The sequence below is a fragment of the Gallus gallus genome, chromosome 14 (assembly GCF_016699485.2).
Source record: "Gallus gallus isolate bGalGal1 chromosome 14, bGalGal1.mat.broiler.GRCg7b, whole genome shotgun sequence".
Classification (NCBI taxonomy): Eukaryota; Metazoa; Chordata; class Aves; order Galliformes; family Phasianidae; genus Gallus; species Gallus gallus.
This window is the reverse complement of record NC_052545.1, coordinates 2127774-2148771: the sequence shown is the minus strand read 5'-3', so window position 1 is coordinate 2148771 and position 20998 is coordinate 2127774. Positions and strand designations below refer to the sequence as shown.

The following is a 20998-nucleotide window of genomic DNA, read 5'->3' as shown; positions in this document are numbered from 1 at the left end:
TCCTAAGTGTGAAAAAATACAATTCACTCGGAAAGATAAGCAAACAGGAGGACTTCCTATAGCATAAGGAGCATTGCCAAACCTTGCAAAGCCTATTTTTAGACTTGATACAAAGCCAGGGCATTTGGGAGATAGAAGATAAGAAGCATTTATGCCTAAAGAACGAGTAATTAAAAAAATAATAAAACGAGGAACCTGATTTTCCACAACTTTTCTGTGTGTGCAATAAATAGCAAACTATCCACAATGACTCTGACAGGAATCTAGAAGCTCACTTCATTCCACAGCTGAGAACGTGAAAGAAAAACAACCACCAAACACCCCGAACCTAAATCTTATACAATGCAGTGGTCTTCAAATCAAAAACACAAAAAATCCAGCAAAAAACTTTCACCTAATATTGGAGAATTTCACTTCCAAGTAGGATGTAAATATCGCCTGCCCTCCAAGGCACTGTGGTATCAACATAAAGGTGCAGATACCATATATTTAATTAATGCAACATAAATACTGATAGTCTAAATGACAAAAAGCACATTTTCTTCCACATCCAACCCTTAATTTAAAAAATGTCAGCTTTATTCTCAGTCATAAAGCAGAATACAATGACAATACAAAACACCCCTTTGGTGACACCCACTCAGAATATGTCCCTGTTATTGCAGCATAATGAGCACTCAAAACATCACGACAATTCTGCTGCATTATGCAACAGGAGTTTGGCTGCCTCTATTTCTGGTAAAACTGATCCTCACCGATGTGACTCTGCAAAGCCTGAATATCAGCCACAGTCTGAAATACTCCTTGGAAGACTGAATCCTCACTGAACAACATAAATATATTTGACATTAGATTATTACTTTTTAAAATAAATGAACTCTCTCAAATAGAAACGGTGTCAAATTCTTGAAAAATATTCCTCTTCTAAACCTTTTATCTAGAAAGCTTCCAATGTAAGAGAATTAAAACGTTGTTTTATTGCTAGTAGATACAAAGAACTGCTCACATGGCACAGAATGTAGAGTTGTGCCAACCTGAGTTATAAATGAGCTAATACTGAACTTCTAAAGAAAAAAAATCTACTTATTGCTCAGCCTACCTTGAGCAAATGAAACATGAAAGCAATCCGTATCATACAGATTCCAAATGCAGCTCACTAAAAAGACTTGCAGAACTGATTCGTTAAGCTGCTTCTCTGGTGGTCTGAATGTGATGCAGTAGCTGGTTACAATAGGCTGGCGTTCGATGTTTATGTATTGCCACTTCAACTTCTCTCACAAGCAGTTCGGGATATAGAACGCTTCCTTCTTTTAATACTTCTGTGAAATAAAAATATGGTATAAAAATCATTAGTTGCTTTGTGTTTTTCTATTCAAGTTCCCTCAAAGTAGCTGCAGCATAACCCGGGGGCTGTTGTACACGTTGAGCAGTCATGCTGCTGATTGCCCTTTCATTTGCTGAGGTCTGTATATTGACACTGGTATGCTTGGACACGGAGTGATACACCAATCAATTCCACAGAACCTGTATAGCAAGCTAGGCTATGGTCACATCCTGCAACGGTTAGTGACTACATTCCATATCCTTTTTACTGTCTATACAGAGCTCTGATGCATCAGATATGCTGATATTCCCACCCTGGTGAACGCTAGATGAAACATTACGTTCTGCATACAGGTGAAAGGTCTGAGCTCACCATCACCAAACCCAAAGGAAAGCTCCCAGTGACACCGGCCCACTCAGAGCAGTCTCTCCTTATAAACACTATTTGCATGTAGCACTTGAAAACATTTTTTCAGAAGTATTGTTAAAAATAGAAATGACTGACAGCCTTACCTAGGACTGCACTTTGGGTGTCTGGATCTTGGTCATCCAGATGTATCAACAGCTCTTGGTATAGAAACTCAATGTGACTTTTCATTGCAGATTTCACATCACTGTCCTTCAAGCACTTAAACCAGTCAGTTAAGGTGTGAGCAGCGGTCAGTCGTACATCAGCTGATGCATCATCCAGACGCTTTAAAACCTCTGAAGAGGAACACGTGTAACCAAAGAGCACTATGAACAGAGAAGTTCTCTTTCCCTTTTTGTTTCAAAGCATAAACCTATTTTGTAATCACTGGAATTATTCTCTAACACTCTACCTACGTAGCACTATGAATGTCTATTAATTAAATTCAGAAATAGTACTTCTGTACTCTGTAAAGCACAGTGTTTCTGTAAAACATTGTCTTTTCAGTGAACAGATGCATCACAGACTACTTGAATAAGCAAGATGCAAAGATGTGCTTTGCTGATGGTCTGTTTATACATTTCAGCAAAATAAAGACGTTTGTTGTTAAGATTTCTGCTGTACCATGTAACAGAACAGTCATTAAGATGCTCAGTTTGGGAAGGGCAGATTTATTTGTTTACATTTCTGAGAACACAAACACTGTCACATAGCATAGATTGTACTTCTCCTAACTAATTGTTTAGCAGTACAACATCACCCTGGTAGGCACTGCAGAAAACAGCTCTATTTCACAGCACAGCACTGTAGCTTTGGAGTTACTTCTTTTTTTTTCTTTCCAAACCAAATCAAACCAACAAGTCCCGAACAACAGCCCGCTACGTATGCAGGTCTATTTATGGCACAGTGACACGGTTTGCTCTTGGCACTCTGAAGCACTGCACGGAGAACAATGTGACTGCCATTTATATAATGCACTGCTGCTCCGCTTTCACTATAGTTAGAACATTATTTCATACAGTCTAAAGTAAGAAGCAATGCAGATGAACCTCTGGTAAGCCTTGCAGACAATACTGCTGACTGAAGTTCCATCTAGTGGTGTAATGCACAACAACACCAAGAACACTTAACACTCAGTTCCACTCAGCTGGGAGTGAGGGCATCTGAAAATGACATCAACGTATCTGCAACGCAACACCTCTGTGACATGAAAGCCTGCAGCTGAAAAGCGAACAGAGAGAGCAGGGCCTCACAAGAAGCAGGAGCTGCTGGATTCATGCTCAGCAACACCTACTGAGGTGTCCAGCACTTTGATTCTCTAAAATGCATACCTGCACTTCATACACTTCATGCAGTCTCACCTAACAGTTTAGGGTTATGTCTTCAGGGTGTTAAATGGGCGCTCACAGACAAAACTGTTGCTAACCATATGGTTTTGTACAACTCCTTTTCCAGTCCTTTAATATCTACAGAATTATTTTAGGGAATAAGTACCTGAATAGTTAAAATATACCAGGTAAGAGGACGTAGAAAGAGCACCAGAATATATTTATGGGAATAAAGTAAGAAGTCAGCATAAGATCTACCCCTATTTGGAATTCAAACTGTGTAAAGGCTTTTTTTGTTCTTTACATAGGATTAAAGCCATTTGACACAGTGACATCACACAGACTTGGCATTCCCCAGTCTATGTCAGTGCTTGCACTGCTAGCAGCCACAGTGAGCTGGCAGGAGAAGTGGACAGTGTGCACAGTGAATGCACCTACGCACCACACAACGCCTTCAGTGTTACAGACAAAGCTACTAGAATGTCTCAGGGAAAAGCAATGGTAACTACACAGTAGAGACACATCTTCCCCAGCCCCCTAACTCTTATACGTACCCGGGTAAGTCTTGCCAAGCTGGATTTCATCAAATTGCCTCCCACAGACTTTTAAAATACCACCAACAATGCGGCAACCCATCAGCCGACTGATTTTAGAGTCCTCATCCATGGCAGCGATAATCTGGGGCATCAATGCATCCTTGACTTTTAAGATCTAGGATTAACGAGAAAAGCACAGAAGAACAATAGCTTTTGGTCACCTTAAAGCACTATACTCATTGCTTACATAAGTTATTTTTTGTTCTGACAGATCCTGGCTTGCTTAATTAAAAAAAAAATAATTATACCTAAAACTGCTGAAGTTACACAGCTCCATTTTTGCCTGGAAGCAAACTCGGGAAATGAAAACCTACCAATATAGCACACAGTTCAGGAGCACTCCGTACATACGCATATGAGCTTTCTGAAGCTGATTAAAGCTTTAGACTCACCTGCCTTTTTATTAAAACAAAACAAAACAAAACAAAATACAAATCCTGCCAAGGCTGGCAGTAATTCGGAGCGGAGGCAATGCATGCACCAATAGGTGGCGCTCTTATTCTAAAAGGAAGTTTTAAAATAAAGACCATTTTAATGTAACACTTCTGGCAAGATTCATTATTTGCCCTCAACACGTGCATTTTCTGTATGTTGATGCAAAAGGACGTCAATGTCGCCCACTGATTGAGAAAAACATTTGAACAGCAGCCTCTGACATCTCACACGTGCTTAAAGCCTTTGTTCAATTAAGATCTGTTATTGAGACTGTAAATGCTGAATAACATTTAGCACGTTCCCATTGCATCACTTTCAAACACCATTTTTGTGAGCAGACAAGCTTCAACCCCCCTCTGATTCCACCGATCCTCCATCACTATGGCACCTAGCATTTCTTTAAGGATCCTCCCTGCCAGCTCTCTGCTTCAGTTTCCATAGATACCCCTCAGGTTCCATCTCAGCTCCTCCTGCCCTTTCCAGAAGTCCTTTAGATGATTTTCCCAAACAGCCCCATGGGCTCCAAGGCAACCAGACAAGCTGTCATTGCCACGTGCCGGCAGCTCCAGTCCTGGCCATGTCAGCACTGCACTGATGATGCTCACAGTGCTCTGTGTCAGCACTGCTGTTGTGCCAGGACAAAGCCCTGCAGCGTTCCGTGGAGGTGAGCAGAGCCCAGCACAGAGCAGGCCCTGGCTCTGCTACCAGGACCCACCGTACCCTCACTGCTGATCATTTCACTTGTTACCACTCTGTTGCAATTAATTTAATTATGAAACCTATGCATCCATTTGAAAACATTACAAGCAATAAGAGGTTTTTTTTTTCCTTTTTTACATTTATTTTGTTTTCCTGTGAAGGATTCCAGAGTACATCTGATGAAAAAGAGAGAATTTACCTCTTCTGGTGCAAGCATCTGGCAGTGAATAAGGGCCCAAAGGCATGACACAGCTGTGGTGCGGATGGCAGCTGCTGTCCTCCCAGCATGCCACTGCAGATTAGGAGCCAGGATGTCTTTTATCACAATCTCCAGGTAGCTAGGGAACAGCCTGCAGCAAAAATAAGAAAGCAAAATAAAGGATGCGGTAAAGAGACTGACAGGATGCAAAGGAGAACTTTCTGCCATAGAAACACAGGCAGAGAAGGGGAAAAAAAGATTCTGTAAAAAAAAAAAAAGATCTTATTTGTCAACATGATTATAACATATGTGATAAGCCCTTCATAACTTCATTTTTGGAGGTAATATGTAAGCAAATACCTACCATGCACAGAAAGGAGAGGCCTGACTTCCTTCCACTTCAGATGATGCCCACAACTCACTGTTACCTGGGTGCTCTGCTTACCTTCCCTGTCTCATCTTCTCTGTCTGCAAGGCTGAGATAACACCCCACGTGAGTGCTGATAGGATTCATTAATATCTGTAAGGCCCTTTGAGACTGCCCAATGAAAAAAGGTTCACTGTGTGAGAAGTATGAATGTGACTGCTGAGGCCAGAAGTGTAACGCTGCAGGGAGCACACCAAATACGTAGCTTTCCCCTGGCACAGAAGCCCCATCTGCCTGCTCTGTAAGTGGATAACAGAGGCTCTGCTTGTCCACTTTGTCCCCGGGCCCCACACAGCAGCTGGGAGCTGCAAAGCACACAGAGCACAGAACGGACCTCTCCCTGCTGCACAAGACCTTATCACAGAAACGCAACGGGGCGCTGCCAGACCTCCGCCACCCACTGCACACACAGCTGCACCACGGGCGCCCGCACACCTGGCTGCTGCCTGCTCACCACAGAAAGCAGCAGTGCATGAGGCATCAATCCGTGCCTCGTGTCCAGCAGGTGGCACATAAGACTCAGTAATAACAAGAAATCCGTAGTCCCAATGAACACATAGAAATCTGTCAAAAACCTTTAGATTTACTATTTTAAACACATTTCTGAGAGTTTATGATTCCCCATTTGAAAATTTGCTAGAAAAAGATATCATTAATGATCACCATCCTTCCAAATTTCCTTTTAGTTCCAAGCAGGTCTGCGCTATCTGATCAACAGCTGCTTCTGTTCTTAACAAAGTCTGTTAAAGTGCAAAGAAAGACAATATGTCAAAACGCAGAGGAAAGTTCCATCAGCATCACCTCAACCATAACTCTGTGCTGTTCGGGAGAATATTTGTTCTGTCGCTTTGAAACAGAACTGGGAAAGCAATAGCTGGCAGCTCTCTGACACAGTGATGTCAGATTCAAACAAAATTTGATGGTCATACAACTGTGGTCGGTGCAATAACTGAAACCTTTCCTATTCTAAACTGTTGTGCAGCTAAACAAATCGCTGCTAGCAATGAATGTGATTTGGTAACCATAACTTATTTTTACTTCACCACACTCTCATCACCATTAAGATGTACTTTTTGCTGCTTCAAATGCAAGTAAATCCTCCCTCTCTCCATTTTCAAGTCGTACTGTTGTAAATGCTTGTAACTTGATGTTAAATGTGAGCCAGTTCCATGAGAGGACATACAGCGTTGTGCTATTGGTGCTCTGGGACATGGTTTAGCGAAGGGCTGTTAGAATTAGGCTACTATGGTCAGGTTGTGGTTGGACTTGATGATCTTTAAGGTCTTTTCCAACCTGAGCAATTCTATGATTCTTTGTAGTCTATGCATATAACGATACACAGTTCTTACAAAAAACAAAGCCAACCGGATGGACACATCAGAGCTCTGCTCACCCCTGGGAATTGATGGTCTCATTGGCTTTCTGGAGCAACTCTGATAAAACAGTGAAAAGTTTTAAGCGCATCTGGGGATCTTTGTTTGGCTGCAGACATGTCTTAAGAATGAGAATAAAGTCATGGAGAGCTTCACCAATGACAGGACCTAGAAAATGAACACATAAGAATACAATTAATTTCTGTTCACGTTTCATATACAAGCGCTTGAAAATGTGTAATACGCCCGGTGTTAAAACAGCATTGAACTTCACACTCACAGGAAAGGACAGGTTTGAAAGGGTCAGCCTCAAAACCTGGGTAATAAAATTACCGCATATTATTTCTCCATGTTTAAATAATGCTTCTTTGCATTTGACAGGAGAATCTAAAATGCAGTGAATTCCCACCAGCTGTTATTTGAAGCAAAAATATTTTCCAAATTCATGCTCTGAACTATTAACATTTTCACCTCCTCTGATGAATTCTGTTTCATCACTAACCAAGAAGCTCAGAAATAAGCCCTGAGCTGTCAGCCCAACATGGGAAGAAGTGATTTTGTCAGAGGAAGGCACTGCCCTTCTCCTTGACAACAATTCATATCTGCATAGCTTTTAAGAAGAAGACGCACAGACCACCGACTTGCTTTATTCTGTGAGCTGCTTGCTGTGGAATGCTCCTCCTGCTGCTTGCTATGAACTAGAAACCTCTCCAGCTTCACTTTATTGTGATACACACTTCACTCAACTCCCATCACTCAGAAGCTGCCCAGGAAGAGACACAACACCCGGGCCTTTCTGCTGACCAGAACGTTCTTCACATGTGAAATGCACAGACTGAAGCGTTCACCATTCCAAAACAAGTTCAATAGCATTTAGTGGTATCTGGAAATGTAATGATTAATTAAAAATCAAATAAAATCAATCTCCAGTGTCTAGACTTAGGCAATATGGGGTGAATGTTATGCTGCAGTTTGCTAAATTTCCATGTTGACAAGTAGGCCTTTATTTTCTTAACATTTATTTGAGATATATTGCTTCATGTGAGATTTGGGGCATTCTTAGGACACTTATTATATCATACTGATTACACCAAATCCAACAGATGGGAAATAAACAAAATAATCTACACTGCTAGTTTCAGAGTAAGCACACATTCCTAAAAGCAGTGAAAACTGAGACACTGGAAATGAGTAAACCTGATTACACCGATTAAAAAGCAGCATTCTGTGTGGGAATGATAAGAGAGAAAAAGAAAAACAAACAAACAAGCAGATTAGCCCTAAGAGCTGCTGTATTAGACAGAAAGCCCAGACAGCAGCACATAACCAGCGTGGGGGGCACGTCAAAACGTCTGCCCAGACATTTTATGATTTATTTGCCACTAAGGAGAAGCCAGACAACTGTCTAGGAGTTCCTCAGTCATGGGAAGGGGAATGCAAGCATGCAGGGAAGTTGGCTTCTCAGAGCTTGCAATGAAAAGCTTCTTGCTCTTTCCACAGATAAGAAAAGTACTTAAGGCTGTTGCTGTGCAAAGCAGTGAGTTGATTGTTCACAGAGGTTTGTTGAGTTGCTGTGCTGTGTTGGAGAATACATGCCAAGAATGGGTGGTACACACAACTATCTTTTATAAGAATGCAGGAATGCGTGGAAAAAAGTGGACATACTCTTGGATCCATAGGCTACATCAGTTCATTTCCTCACAGTCCGTACCCAGCTCACATACCCAGAGGCACCCCGTGCTTCTGGCAGGTGTTACAGGCTGTTTCTTTAGCAGTAGTAATCAGGATACTAGTTTAAGGACCAATATGTTAGTTTAGCAAAAGGATTCAGTGAGTGTTAGGTTCTAAATCTTCCCATTTCAACTCTGCTGGTGTGTGAACAGCCTTGTTTTCCTCAGCGACCCTGCCTCACAAGAAGCACTGCAGTCACAACAGACTGCTTTTATCTTTGCATCCACCAGGTGCAAGGACTTCTCACATATCTTGGTTTGGAAGTTGCTCACGATGGCCTAACAAGCAATGGAAATTTGCCAAATTGAGGAAAAACAGCTAAAAGTTAGCCAGAAGTCACCATGATGACTGTGATGATAGAAAAGCGGAGAGAAAGTAAGTGGTCGTACGACCACCTTAGATACCACCACTCGTGAACAGAGGGACATTGGCATATATTGAGTTCCTGGAAAAGAATGAATATGTATGCCAGTGTACTGCATATGTATGTCTTAACTGTTTAAATGCAGAACTTGAACTCTGAGCACGTGCTTGGTTTGTCAAGTGGCCTGGTGTGTACTGTGAGGAATAAAGGAAGGCCGCTTTCCAACACCGCACTGGGGCAAGAGAGTTTTCTTCCCAGATTTCAGATGACAGCCTTACAGCTGATGGGCCCTTTTGGAATCGGAGCTGCCTGAACATCTTCATTTTTGCTTTTCATCATTCTTGCAGAGCTTCTGAATACTACATTATTCATTAGAAAATACCATGTGTCTGCAGGCTACCGAGATTATTACTTTATCATTTCATTTTTAAGAACTGGATGGGTTATCACAGTACTAAATAAGTCATACCTGAGTGAGTTGCAATGACACCTAACTGCAATATTTCTGGAGAATAGCAGGTCCAACTGTCGTGTGACACTGAGACCCATTCCAGAAGCTGAAGGATATGCTGTTTGTAGAGATAAAGAAAACCATCCAATTGCTGCACTTCAGCTAACGAACACATTGTTTCTTCTGCCTGTTAAGAAAGGAGAGGTGAGATACTTAACTGGAGAGGTGTTTGAACAACAGCTCAATCTTTGAAACTCTTTGTTTATACCCCCAAGAAAGGGAAAGGATTCCCACACTTGCAATTTGGATGACCAAGACCAATACATACAGGGTCGGCCTGTAACAAATCCTGTAACTCTGACTTCAAGACAAATGGTTGTCCTGATCTCAGAACAAAATCGTAAGGAACACAGCAATGGAGGATCAAAATTAAAGCATCTCTGATCCATTTGAAAACCTATCCAAAACCTAACCAAGCCATGAAACCATTCTGATTAGTTTCAGCAATGCAGTGATTTTATCTCAACAATGCTTTAAAACACCTACATAAAGGCAATTTCCCACATGGACATCCAGGAGCCTATGGCAGCTACCAAAACTACAGCTGCTACTGCTCAGACAGGGCAAGGAATTCCCTCCCCTCCACCTGCTCTTGTGTTTTGCTTTTTACTCTTTCAAACTTTAATGAGACAAAATGCCGTACAGAAATTCTTACAGGCAGAGATGAGGAGCATGCTGAAAGCACTACCTACAGCACTACCAATTTCAGCAAACAGTGAGACAAGAACAAGGAGTCAGGCATGGTTGGGAACCTCAGCAAGGGGCAGCACATCCTCAGCACAGCCATCAGTTCCAGCAGGGAATGCTGGAGCACAGCGCTGTGAGTGGTGGCACCATTTGACTTTAAGAGGTGCAGCAGGACTATACGTCACAGCCACATCTCTACCGTTTTTGAATTGAACTCCACCACACATGTCAGTTAAAAGATGCTTAGGACCACTGGAGTGTTGCTGGCTAACAGCTTGCCAGACAAAGGCGTTATTATGGAAGCACCAGTTGTGGAGAAAATAAGTGAGATTTTTAAAATAAGCCAATCAATCCGGATTTGCTAGGAACAAAGGATATTCATAGAGCAGCTCTGCCTGCCTCAAGCACAGTGAATTTTTCTTTCTGGAGGCATTCTGTGAGCCAGCAAAACAAAACAGAAACAGAATAACTTAACTGTAAAATACTCCTTTATCTGTAAATAAATTGGATGTTATGTGACAGAATGTGTCAAGAGAGAAACCATCCTCCATTACCCCCCATCCACAACACCTTTTGTTCCTTATTAAACAAAGGAGGCACAAAACAATACTTCTTTCAGAGGTGATTTAAAATAACCTACTAACTCATTTCACATGTGAAATTGAAAAAATTGGAGAAAAATCAAATATGCCAACAGATTGCTGTGCATTTTCTCATTCAGAAGTGTCTTGTAGTTGACAAAAAGAATAGCAGGGGTGATTTTCTTTCATATATTTGAAAGCTAGCAACTTTAATGATGCATTATCTTCATGCTGGTAATTAACACATGCCCAGAGAAGAACGGAGACAGCACAGGATACTGGTAACAAAACAAAGCCTTACCTTTAGGTCACCAGTCACAGTACTGACAAGTTCAAAACATGCCTGCCTGACTGTAACATCTGATTTAGCTTCAGTCTATTGGGGGCTGTAAACCGTACCCCTCATCACAGTTCCTCAGTGCTCAGTTGGTGGTCCTGATCTCTTCCCTTAGCTTCAGGCAACTAGAAACACTGATGGCTGCAAAGCCAAAGGCCAAGAATCAGCAATCAGGAAGAGCACAGACACCCATCAGTCACATCAGCTGTGGCCTCCACTATCACTCTGCTCTGCTGTCTCCTTATCTTCAAGTCTGAACTGAAATTCTATAATGCAAATCTTTGAATCATTTCTTTTTACTCTCAAAATCTTTTGACCCTGAACACAAGAGCAGCAACTGGGGAGAAAAGCAAAAAGCAGCAAGCTGGATTCACCTTGGTGACAAGCTTATATGTTGCAATTATGTAATCTTGTCACCAGATAATCTATTTATGTAGCTGAAATAAAGGCTGATGAGAAAAAAGATCCTCATCCAAAGCACTCTCAGCTTTAAAACTCATCTGTAACTGCAGGAACATCGTAAGCCTGTAATAATCTTGAGAGATTTAACTTTTCTGTCGATGAAAATCAGGATTTCCCTCCATGAAATGGCTTCCTCTGCAGGTGGATGAATTCACATTGCTAACTGTACAGACCACTTAAGGGCTAAACAGACAAGATACTGGAAAACACATCAGATCAATCTGTCTGAGGTTTACTTGGATAGATTTTCTGTTAAAAAAACAAATATAAAAACCACAAGGCCAATAAATGAAATAAAATAAATCCTGCTCTCACACCAGCTCTCCATGAGGCAAATCTTTATGCTGTACCTCCTGGTCCTACAAAGTACTTTTAATACTTGTTCCATTTTACCTCTTCCAGAACAGTTTCCTAAGTGTGTGCCTCGCTGGAGGCAGCCTGTCAGCTGGGGGCCATAAATACTGATGGTGCACAGGCCTCTGGAATTGCATGCCTGGGAGCAAGAGCAAAGGAAGTAGAATAGCCATCACATTTAAGAAGCACATTTGAAGAAAGACAACTTGGATGGCTCATGATTATACTACATGGGGAAGGCCTGCTGATTTATTTAGTTCGAGGAACTAAGAGGAAGAGAAGAATAAGGGGGTGAGAGAATGTTTAGCCCAAAAGCTCATCTATTATCAGGGCATCTACGGAAGTCCTTCATTTTAAAGCATTCCTGCAACAATATTTAAGCTTTTAGTTCTGGTCGGGGGTAAAAAGTTCAACTACTGTAAAATCAGTCAGATGTGTGTTTAAACAGAAAAAAAAAAAAAGAGAAATTAAAGTATTGATTTTATTATTACTACTATTATTAACGCTAGTCCTGCTTTCTCTCCTGCACAATCGCAGACACTAAAGACTTTGCCCCATGTAAAAGGTCTCTTGGTTGTCATTAAGAGTCAGTGAGAGATGCACAACAGAGCCAGAGTTAAGGTCAGGCAATAGCAAATAACTTCAAACTGTATCACTCTTTGTGAAGGAACTCTTAGGGAAGGATTTCTGTGGTTTAAAGCCTAACAGCCAGACAAAAAATTATGGTTCTGTTTAGACAAAGCACTTTATCAACATTAAAGCAAGGAAATGCAGCAGAATACTACAGCGGTTTGTAGCTTACCTTCTCTTTAAGGTGCTCAGAATTTGGCACTGCCATCACTGCCACCAAAACTTTCATGAGTTGCAAGCAAATTCCTTGGCAGTCTTCCTGGCATACTTCAATCAATGCTCGTACACAACAAAGCAACTGTTCCATGTAAAGGACCTTTTTTAAAATAAAAGCACACATTTATTATGGTTATTAGAAAATATTCTCATTAAGAGAGAGATAAGGGAAGTGATAACAATAAAATCTGAGTGCTATATAGTCGTCTAAATTAGTCACATTGATCATTTGATGCTAGTTCTTTTGCTGACCTACATTCTACTTTCTGCAGAACACAACATAACCTTCCTGCCTGTCCTGGCAACAAAATAAATGATCCTGCTCTTAGCCACACAGTCACTCCATTGCAAATAAAAACATCAAAGCGTTTTGCTGTGCTTACAGATAGCACTTGCTCATTCTGAAGTGCAATTTGTTAATTAATAATGTTTATTACAACTCTTTCAAATATTATTCCACGTCTGGCTATTTCAACTGAACAGTAATGGTAAATACATAAAATGAGAAAACCTGACTATCTGCTTTTATCTTTGCCAATTTATCTCGTTTGCTGCAATATTATGCCTGTTATCTTGATCCAGCTGATGTCAACGGAAGTCAATACCCTTGCCCGTCAGCTTACAGTAACTTCTATGATAAAGTGCACTTGATATTCCATGAAGCTGTCAGACTACATTGAACTAACAGAAGGGGCCATTGTTATAAATTTATTACCAAAAATAAATCAAGTCTAGGAATAGGTTAGCTATCCGTGTTATTAATCTCATGGACACGGTCAATCCTTAGCTAAACTATGTCTATGCAGTGTTTGCTCTCTATTTCAGAGACAGATTCTCTCCTAAAACCACAGGTCAGAACAATTTCACAATTGCACCAAATGCTTCGGCTCAGCTGAATGCACCTTCTGTACAGCACTACATGGAAATGCTGAGCATTAAGACCTCATAGCAATTCTGCAGATACACTTCAGGGAATTGTTATTTGAACAATCAGGCTACAGTGCTTCCAGTTATGTGAGTTCCTAATCACCCCAGGCTTCACGGAGATTAAGGTTAATTCTGTGCATCACTGGTGTATATTCCATTAGGGAAGAAACCTAGAATAACTTCACATGTATATCTTACATTGGCTCAGAAAGATAATTATGCCAGATTCAGTCTACACACATGAATAACTTTTGCAAAGGCACTTTTGAATCTCATGAAGTCAGAATTTTCTGAAGGCAACACTGCAGCCTTTTTTGGTCATCTTAAGAACAAAGGCCTAAGAAACTTGTGCTGCAATGAAAGGACAGGACTGCATTTGTGGGGGAGATGGTGAGGATTCCTCACAGATCTATTTCCACATCCAGGCAAGTGGGGAGGAGAAAAAAAAGAGTAAGATAAAGAAAATAATAACAATAATCCTGGAACTCATTCTCCATTGACACTGAAGGAGAAGCTCTCCCCTCCTTATATAGCAACTGATGAATATCCTTCAGATGGCAGAATGGCTCAGCCATAAGTAAAGGTCCATTTGAGAAGAGATTTCTAATTTATAAAGGCCTCCTTGCTAGATTCTAACTTAACGAGAAGCAACCAAGCTGAACAGAATACAGAACATGCTCTTAAATGTACAGGTAAGCAGCATACTGCTATCTTCTTTTTAAAATGGAAAACAGGATAAAAATTAATACAAAACAATAAGAAAGGACACAAAAAGGGAATCTTTCCTGGGAAGCCAACATGCCAGTCTTTGTGGACTGTGGAAAGCTGTCCATCGCTGATGATGATTAAAACACATTATCTTGTTTGGACTGTGAATACAAGGAATTTCAAAGCATGAGTTAAATGCTGGCTCTGGATTGGCCAATGGAGAATGCTGCTCATAGAGCACACTCTGAATAGCTTCTTTCCTCCTCACACCTTTCCATTTTCTTCCCACTATGAGGCACCCTACATCAGCTCTGAAACTTGAATCCACGTCTGCTAAGAGGATGAATTGCCAGCGGTTTTTTGGGAATAGTTTGATAAGGAGATCACAACTAGGAGGAGAACATAATGAGTCTCAGGGCAGACATGTAAGCTCCTGTCATTGTCTCAGACACGTCTACAGATACATCCTGAGACAGCGGGCTGGGTGTGCATGGGAAAGGTAAGGCAGCACTTAAGGAGAACAAATGAAAAAGTGTGTTTGAGAACCACTGGTCCAAAACTTAGAACTGTCATGTTTCATTAAGATCCTTACCTCCTCAGATCGCTGACAAACTCCAGCCTGTGACAGCGTGTCGCCAAGATCACTCAAATGAGGCTGCAAGATTTCTTTTGGGCTACCTCGAATCACTGCAGCGAGAACCATTAAACAAGATGGCTTAGGTGTTATCTCAAAGGCTGATGTGATTAATCTCAAAGACACTTTAGGACTGACAAACGTTCCGATCAATTCTGCTGCCTTCACACACTGAAAAAAAAGAACAATAGCTATAGAGGATATTCTGGAAACACAAAGACCACTCAATATATCATCGGGATTTTTCTTTTTATGATTCCAGCTGTTACTTTAAATGCAGCAGCAGTTGCCTTGTAGGCCTTTTCCACTCACTCAGGGATGGTTATATGCATGAAGAAATTTTCTTGACGCGTGTTTAGTAAGCACATAATAACATAGCATATAATAATAGCATGCAAACACCATTCTCGGCCTCAGACAAACTTCCGTGAGAAAGTAACATACAGAAATGAGGCGTACAGCTTGCAGAGCAATACAGTCTTTAGCTCATAATAAGCAGATCTGGCAGATTTACTGGTTTCAAGTCTTTCTCCAAATGCTGTTCTCAGGCACGTGCTCTCAGTGCAGTCACTGCCCACTCATTCGAAGCACTGACAATAAATACAAAAATGGGATTTTTTGCTACTGTACTGTATTTAGGCAGTGACACGACTGATTTGGCTTACTGTGGAAGCACTACCATGGAGCTGCTCACTGCTTGCAATCTCTTCTTTAGCAGAAAAGGCTGAAATTGCTATCCATTCCCCATGACACTTGTGCCCTTTGATCCCATCTGCCTGCAAAGCATGCTGTTCTCATGTGACATACCAGCACATCAGGCCTTACTGATGCCTAACCCCAACCAGTTGCATTACACAGACACACTTTACACTGCACCATCACCTGTGCAACAGGAACATTTCCTCCTAACTCCTTTATTCAGCAGTTGGCTCATTTCCCCTAACACAAAAGCTTACTTTATTTTATATATGTCACTTCCACTCCAGTGATTTAGCCATGTATGTTCAATTGAATCTAATTAATATTTGAATCAATTCAGGAAAAATCAAAGGAGGGAATCAACTATAGTATTGAGACAGAGTATAAAGCCAACAAAATGAAACAGCCAAGGAAAAACAAAGACTTGAAAAAGAAGGATCATTTCAGACATGGATTTCTCAGTCTGCATATGGCCAAAATAATAGTGGGAATGAAAAGAAAACCTTGATTTAGGAAATTCATTCTATTTAACATAAGTTGGACTACTTGCATCCAAGTGAGCAAAAAATATTCTTCCAATTCCCCAAAGCAATACCATTTGCAGCTTTGAATTAAATTATGTGATGCTTTTGTTATATGTGTGCTGTCTTGCTTGTGTAGATGTATGGGAACTGTTGAATCACGGCCTGAACCTCTGATTGACCACCTGAGGCGAGTGCTGAGTCAGCCGCAGGGGCACAGGTGAAGGCAATTTCACCTGAGTGACCGGAAGGGGTGGATCCTGGCTGCACCCCTCCTAGGCCCCGTTAAGGGCTGACTCCCAAGGAGGAAGGATCTCTATCTGGAGATTGCTCCTCTTGGAGCCCTTCTGTGAGTCCAGGACACAGGTAAGATCTTTATTTCATTACTCCTTTATAATGCAATAATCTCTCTGGTCCTATACCTGTTTGCTATACAGCAGAAAAATGAATGGATCTTCTCTAAAAATTGTAAAGACAGTTTGTATTGCCTGCCTGTCCTCTGAGAAATTCATCTAGTCCTTTCAGTGACATGTATTTTATTGCCTTATTATTGAACCATATAAGCTAAAGAGTATTTAAATAATTTTATTATTGATCTTCATACCAACAACACAAGAATGCATTTATTTTAACACAGTAACTAAATACAATTTGTACATATTTCTAACACCCATTAAAAGCTGATCCCAATGTCATGGGGAAGCTGCAGTGACCTATGGTACTGCCATCCCTCGCACAATACACCCAGGCACACAACAAAGAGTATCTTCATGAAGCATGTAGCAGATACTTACATTCCTAACCACCTCACTTTCTCTATCCAAGCACGCTTGATACAAAGCTCTGAGAAGCAGCTCCATGTGCTGTGTTATGTGGTCCTCTGCATGCAGCAGTAACACATACAGAAGCTGGGATGCTTTCACTCTTGTGCTTTCAACCCAGTCTGTTAGATCATGGCAGAGACCTGGAAGGACTTTGGAGAGGTTCCTTGACACGAGTTCCCGACACCCCAGTCCTGGTCGAGTCACTGGAGAGGAAAAACATACCCACAAACAATTCACAACACAATGACAGCCATGTGGAAGGAAAAGCCTCGGAAGAGTTTAGAGATTCCAAGAGGAGCTCTGAGAATCTGCTTCAGTATAGAAGAAGACATTCCAAATGCTGCTGAGGATTTTACACGTGCAAGTTGTATTTCTTTAATAGATACTGCAAAATTTTAACTCCACGCCACTCTGAAAATGTACATATATTTCTCACTACAAAGGGCTTTAAAGTTTATGCTTTAATATCCTTATGGAAGGGGAAAAGGAAGAAAACATACATGAGTGTGGCACAGTGCCCACGTTGGAAAATGCTGCCCAATAACTTCCACGATTTCCTTTTAGTTGTTCTGACAGTACAAATGTCACTTAAAGAATTAACTGAAGCCATCAAACAGAAGGACTCTTCTGTGCAAACTCTGGAATCACTGAGTTAAACATTATTTGGAAAGGAAAAAAGAAAAAAGGCAATTGCTCTCAGGTCATACCCTTTTTTTTTTTTTCCCCTTTTAAATGCAAGTTCTCCAAAGAGAACAGTGCTAAGCCAGCCTCCCTCAGTGCCACCCACTAAAAAAAATCCCTACTTTCTCTTTAAGACTCACCTCCTTTGGGATAATGAGATGGTGGAACGCTAAAATCCATCTTATCCTTCAGATCTTCTTCGTTCTCCTTCTCCCACTGCAAGCCTACCTTTTCCCAGTAAGTCCAAGCGAGTGTCCTAGGCATAAAATAAAAATCACTACTCCCAAAGGAAAACATTTTAAAATTAGACTTCTGGAAAATATGACTTCTTGAATTCATTTGGAAGAATGGGAAGCATTCCTGCTATTTAAATGGGACTACTAAGAGCTGATGCTTATGTACTTGGTGGACAAAGGTCACTTCTTCCAAAGGGTAATCCCAGCTCTGTCTCTCTTACCATTTCCATCCCTCACACTTGCTTCAACATAGGATCCAAACAAAAGTCACCAGAGATTACACTATCAGGAGTAGGTTTACAAATGTTTGGTTTTCCTCCACATAATTTATCTGTAAATGTAGAAATACTTCCATGCAGAGGAAGGGGAGTGGAGGGGCAAAGTAAGAAAAGAAAAACCAGAAGTATTCTGCTTACATATTTTCAGGAATGTCGTCAGTAACGCTGCCGAGTAACAGAGGGATCAACTTGTGAAAATAGGAGTATCTGTCCCGGAGGTGCAACAGCCATTCCCCAATGACGGTTGTTACAGCCTGACGAACCTGTGTGGATTAAAAACGAGGGAACAAAAAAATAATTAATTTTTAAAAAGTCAAAAGAAAAAGAATAAAAAATTGCTTTTGGTATCTAAGATTTGGTATCAAGTGCGTGAACAGTCAATGAGGATGACAAGAGCTGAGGATTGCCTTGCAGCATCTCAGTGCAACCCCGTGCTCCCCCTTGTGTTCTCTCTCTGACTCGGCTTTAGACTAAGAACTGCACAACTAAATCTCCAAGGAGACAACATCCAGACCCAAATCAGAATGCTTTAACTTCTCATAGTTAGTATCTCTCTGAGAATATAAATGTAAATTTCTCTGATATTTGCACCTTTCCAGCATTTGTCCAGAAGACAACTTTATCTATTTACTATAATGGAAGCCAAAGTTAAGTAACTTGAATGCACCCACTCAAAAAATAGAATATTTTAGTGATGGTTACATAGCATATATCTGAAGGACTACAGCAATTATGAAGGGACCCAAACTGTGTTAGTTAAGCATAAAAAATAAATAGAACAAAATCCCAGAGAGATCTGCCATAAGAATTTAGCCAGAACTGAAGGCCTCCTTTAACATAAAGCTGCCTACGCACTACAACAGTGTGTAGAACCAGACAGCAGTGGAACAGGCCATTCACCCTGCTTTTGGATAGTCCACAGCTGACTGAGACCATATGTGACAAGCTTACATACCTGAAATGAATGCACGAGTGCTGAAAACCGAGGGGAAAAACAAATGGGAAGCTAGATTTAAAATAATGCCCCCCGACCCTCCCAAAAAAGAAGAAAAATGACACCTTGGGAATCTCATCAAATAATCGCTGGGCCAGATGAGACAGAACATCATCCACAGACTTCCCATTTCCAAACTGTATCACTGTTCCAGTAGCCTGAATTACATCCACACGAACTCTGTAGTGCTGGTGTGAAATTGTTTGCATTAAGGGCTTTATCAGAGATTCTGACTGCATATGGAAGTGCTCTGTTAGGAGAGAGACAGAAACTTCAAGTACTCCATTCTCTACATGGGCAACGCACTTTGAGCAGGGTGATTTCTGCAGCACTTTGAGCAGCAAGCTGATCAATGTTTACACTATAATGGAGCTGAATGCCAGCCCACAAGCGCTTCTCCCCCACTGAAATATCATAATCCACGTGCTGTAACTGCTCACAGAATCATAGAACTGTTTGAGTTAGGAGGCACTCTTCAAGGTCATGCAGTCCAACTCCCCTGCACTGAGCAGGGAAACCACAGCTCCATCATTGCTCAGGTCCTGTCCCCTGAACTTGGGTGTCTGCACCACCACTCTGGGGACCCTTTGCCAACACCTTGCTGCCCTTAACGTACTTTTTCCTTATAACCAATCTAAATGTGCCCTGTTTTACTCTGAAACCATGTCCCCTTGTCCAATCACACACAACCTGCTAAAAAGTCTGTTCTCTTCTTTCTCACAGCCTCTTCAGATACTGAATGCTGCCATCACGTTTCCCCAGAGCCCTCCCTTTTTCCAGGCTGCACAGCCACAGTGTTCCATCCCACAGGTCATTTTTATGGCCCTCTTATGGACACACTCCAACAGGTCCACATCACTCCTGCACAGAGCACTCCTCAAGTAGATGCAGTGCTCTGGGTGAGGCCTCATAGCACAAAGCAGAGGGACAGGATCACTCTCTTGCCCTGCTGGCCATGCCTTTGATGCAGTCCACTGTATGGCTGGCTCTCTGGGCTGGGAGGGACAGTGCTGGTTTATGCCCAACCTGCCACCCACCAGTACCCCCATGGATACTCCCGGTACACTTCTTCTTCACTGGATCCCCCCTGGGGCTGACAAAGCGCTCCTGTGAGGGCGTGCACAATGTATTTCTCTTCCCTGCTGCTGGCTGCATCCCTGCAGGCCCCGGCCCCAGCCTCGTCCCCCCCAGGACACCGCAGCTCACGGCACCCCGCGGTCCCCCCCGAGCCCCACCTGGCACGGCCTGTGCGCAGGCCACGGCGCACCTGCAGCTCTCCCGCCTGACCTCGGCGAAGTGGTCGAGGAGGGCGGCCTGCAGGATGCCGACCACATCAGACAGGTACGGGGCCACGGCGGTCCCGCCGCGCCGCAGCAGCAGCCCCAGCAGCTGGAGCAGGCCGAGGCGCAGCTCCTCGCACGGCTCAGCGCCCTGCGGCGGGCCGAGGCGCTGCGCCAGGACCGGCAGGAGGACGGGCAGCGCCTCTCCGGGCCGCTCGCAGCGGCTCAGGCCGTGCAGGAGGAGCTGCAGGGCGAGCTCCCGGCACCGCTCCGCCGCGTCCCCCGCCAAGCAGCGCGCCAGCGGCCGCACCAGCTGCGCCTCGAAAACCTCCTGCACCGCCTCCGACGAGAGCGGCCGCTCCTGCACCTCGGCCCGGATGGCCTCCAGAGCCCGCAGCCGCGCCGCCCGGCCGCACTCGGGGCCCTGAAGACAGCTCAGGGGCCGGCTCAGGGCCTGCGCCAGCTCGGCCGCCCCGCACGCCGCCATGCTGCCCCGGCGCTACGGAAGCGCGGCACCGTTGCTAAGGACGCGGCCGCTTTACGACGGCGGGAAA

The 20998-nt window shown here is 42.6% G+C and overlaps 1 protein-coding gene across 1 annotated transcript; it reads right to left on the bottom strand.

Annotated features, from left to right (window-relative positions):
- Window positions 1-557: 557 nt before the first annotated feature.
- DNAAF5 (dynein axonemal assembly factor 5) lies at window positions 558-20945 on the bottom strand. The gene is made up of 13 exons (XM_414755.7): window positions 20400-20945; window positions 19230-19414; window positions 18309-18433; window positions 17797-17912; window positions 16946-17178; window positions 14890-15102; window positions 12619-12762; window positions 9354-9522; window positions 6810-6957; window positions 4990-5140; window positions 3615-3771; window positions 1837-2028; window positions 558-1319 (listed from the first exon to the last, which is right to left on the bottom strand). Exons 1-13 carry the CDS (start codon window positions 20929-20931, stop codon window positions 1183-1185), a joined length of 2502 nt encoding a protein of 833 aa, XP_414755.3. The 5' UTR covers window positions 20932-20945; the 3' UTR covers window positions 558-1182.
- Window positions 20946-20998: the final 53 nt, after the last annotated feature.

Excerpts from the sequence above, each read along its gene's own strand:
- DNAAF5 (XM_414755.7), bottom strand. The coding sequence starts at position 20,931 with ATGGCGGCGTGCGGGGCGGCCGAGCTGGCGCAGGCCCTGAGCCGGCCC. Across the intron at positions 17,913-18,308 it reads GACGACATTCCTGAAAATAT|GACACTCGCTTGGACTTACT; the intron begins GTAAGCAGAATA and ends TTTTATGCCTAG. Across the intron at positions 17,179-17,796 it reads ATCTCATTATCCCAAAGGAG|TGACTCGACCAGGACTGGGG; the intron begins GTGAGTCTTAAA and ends TTTCCTCTCCAG.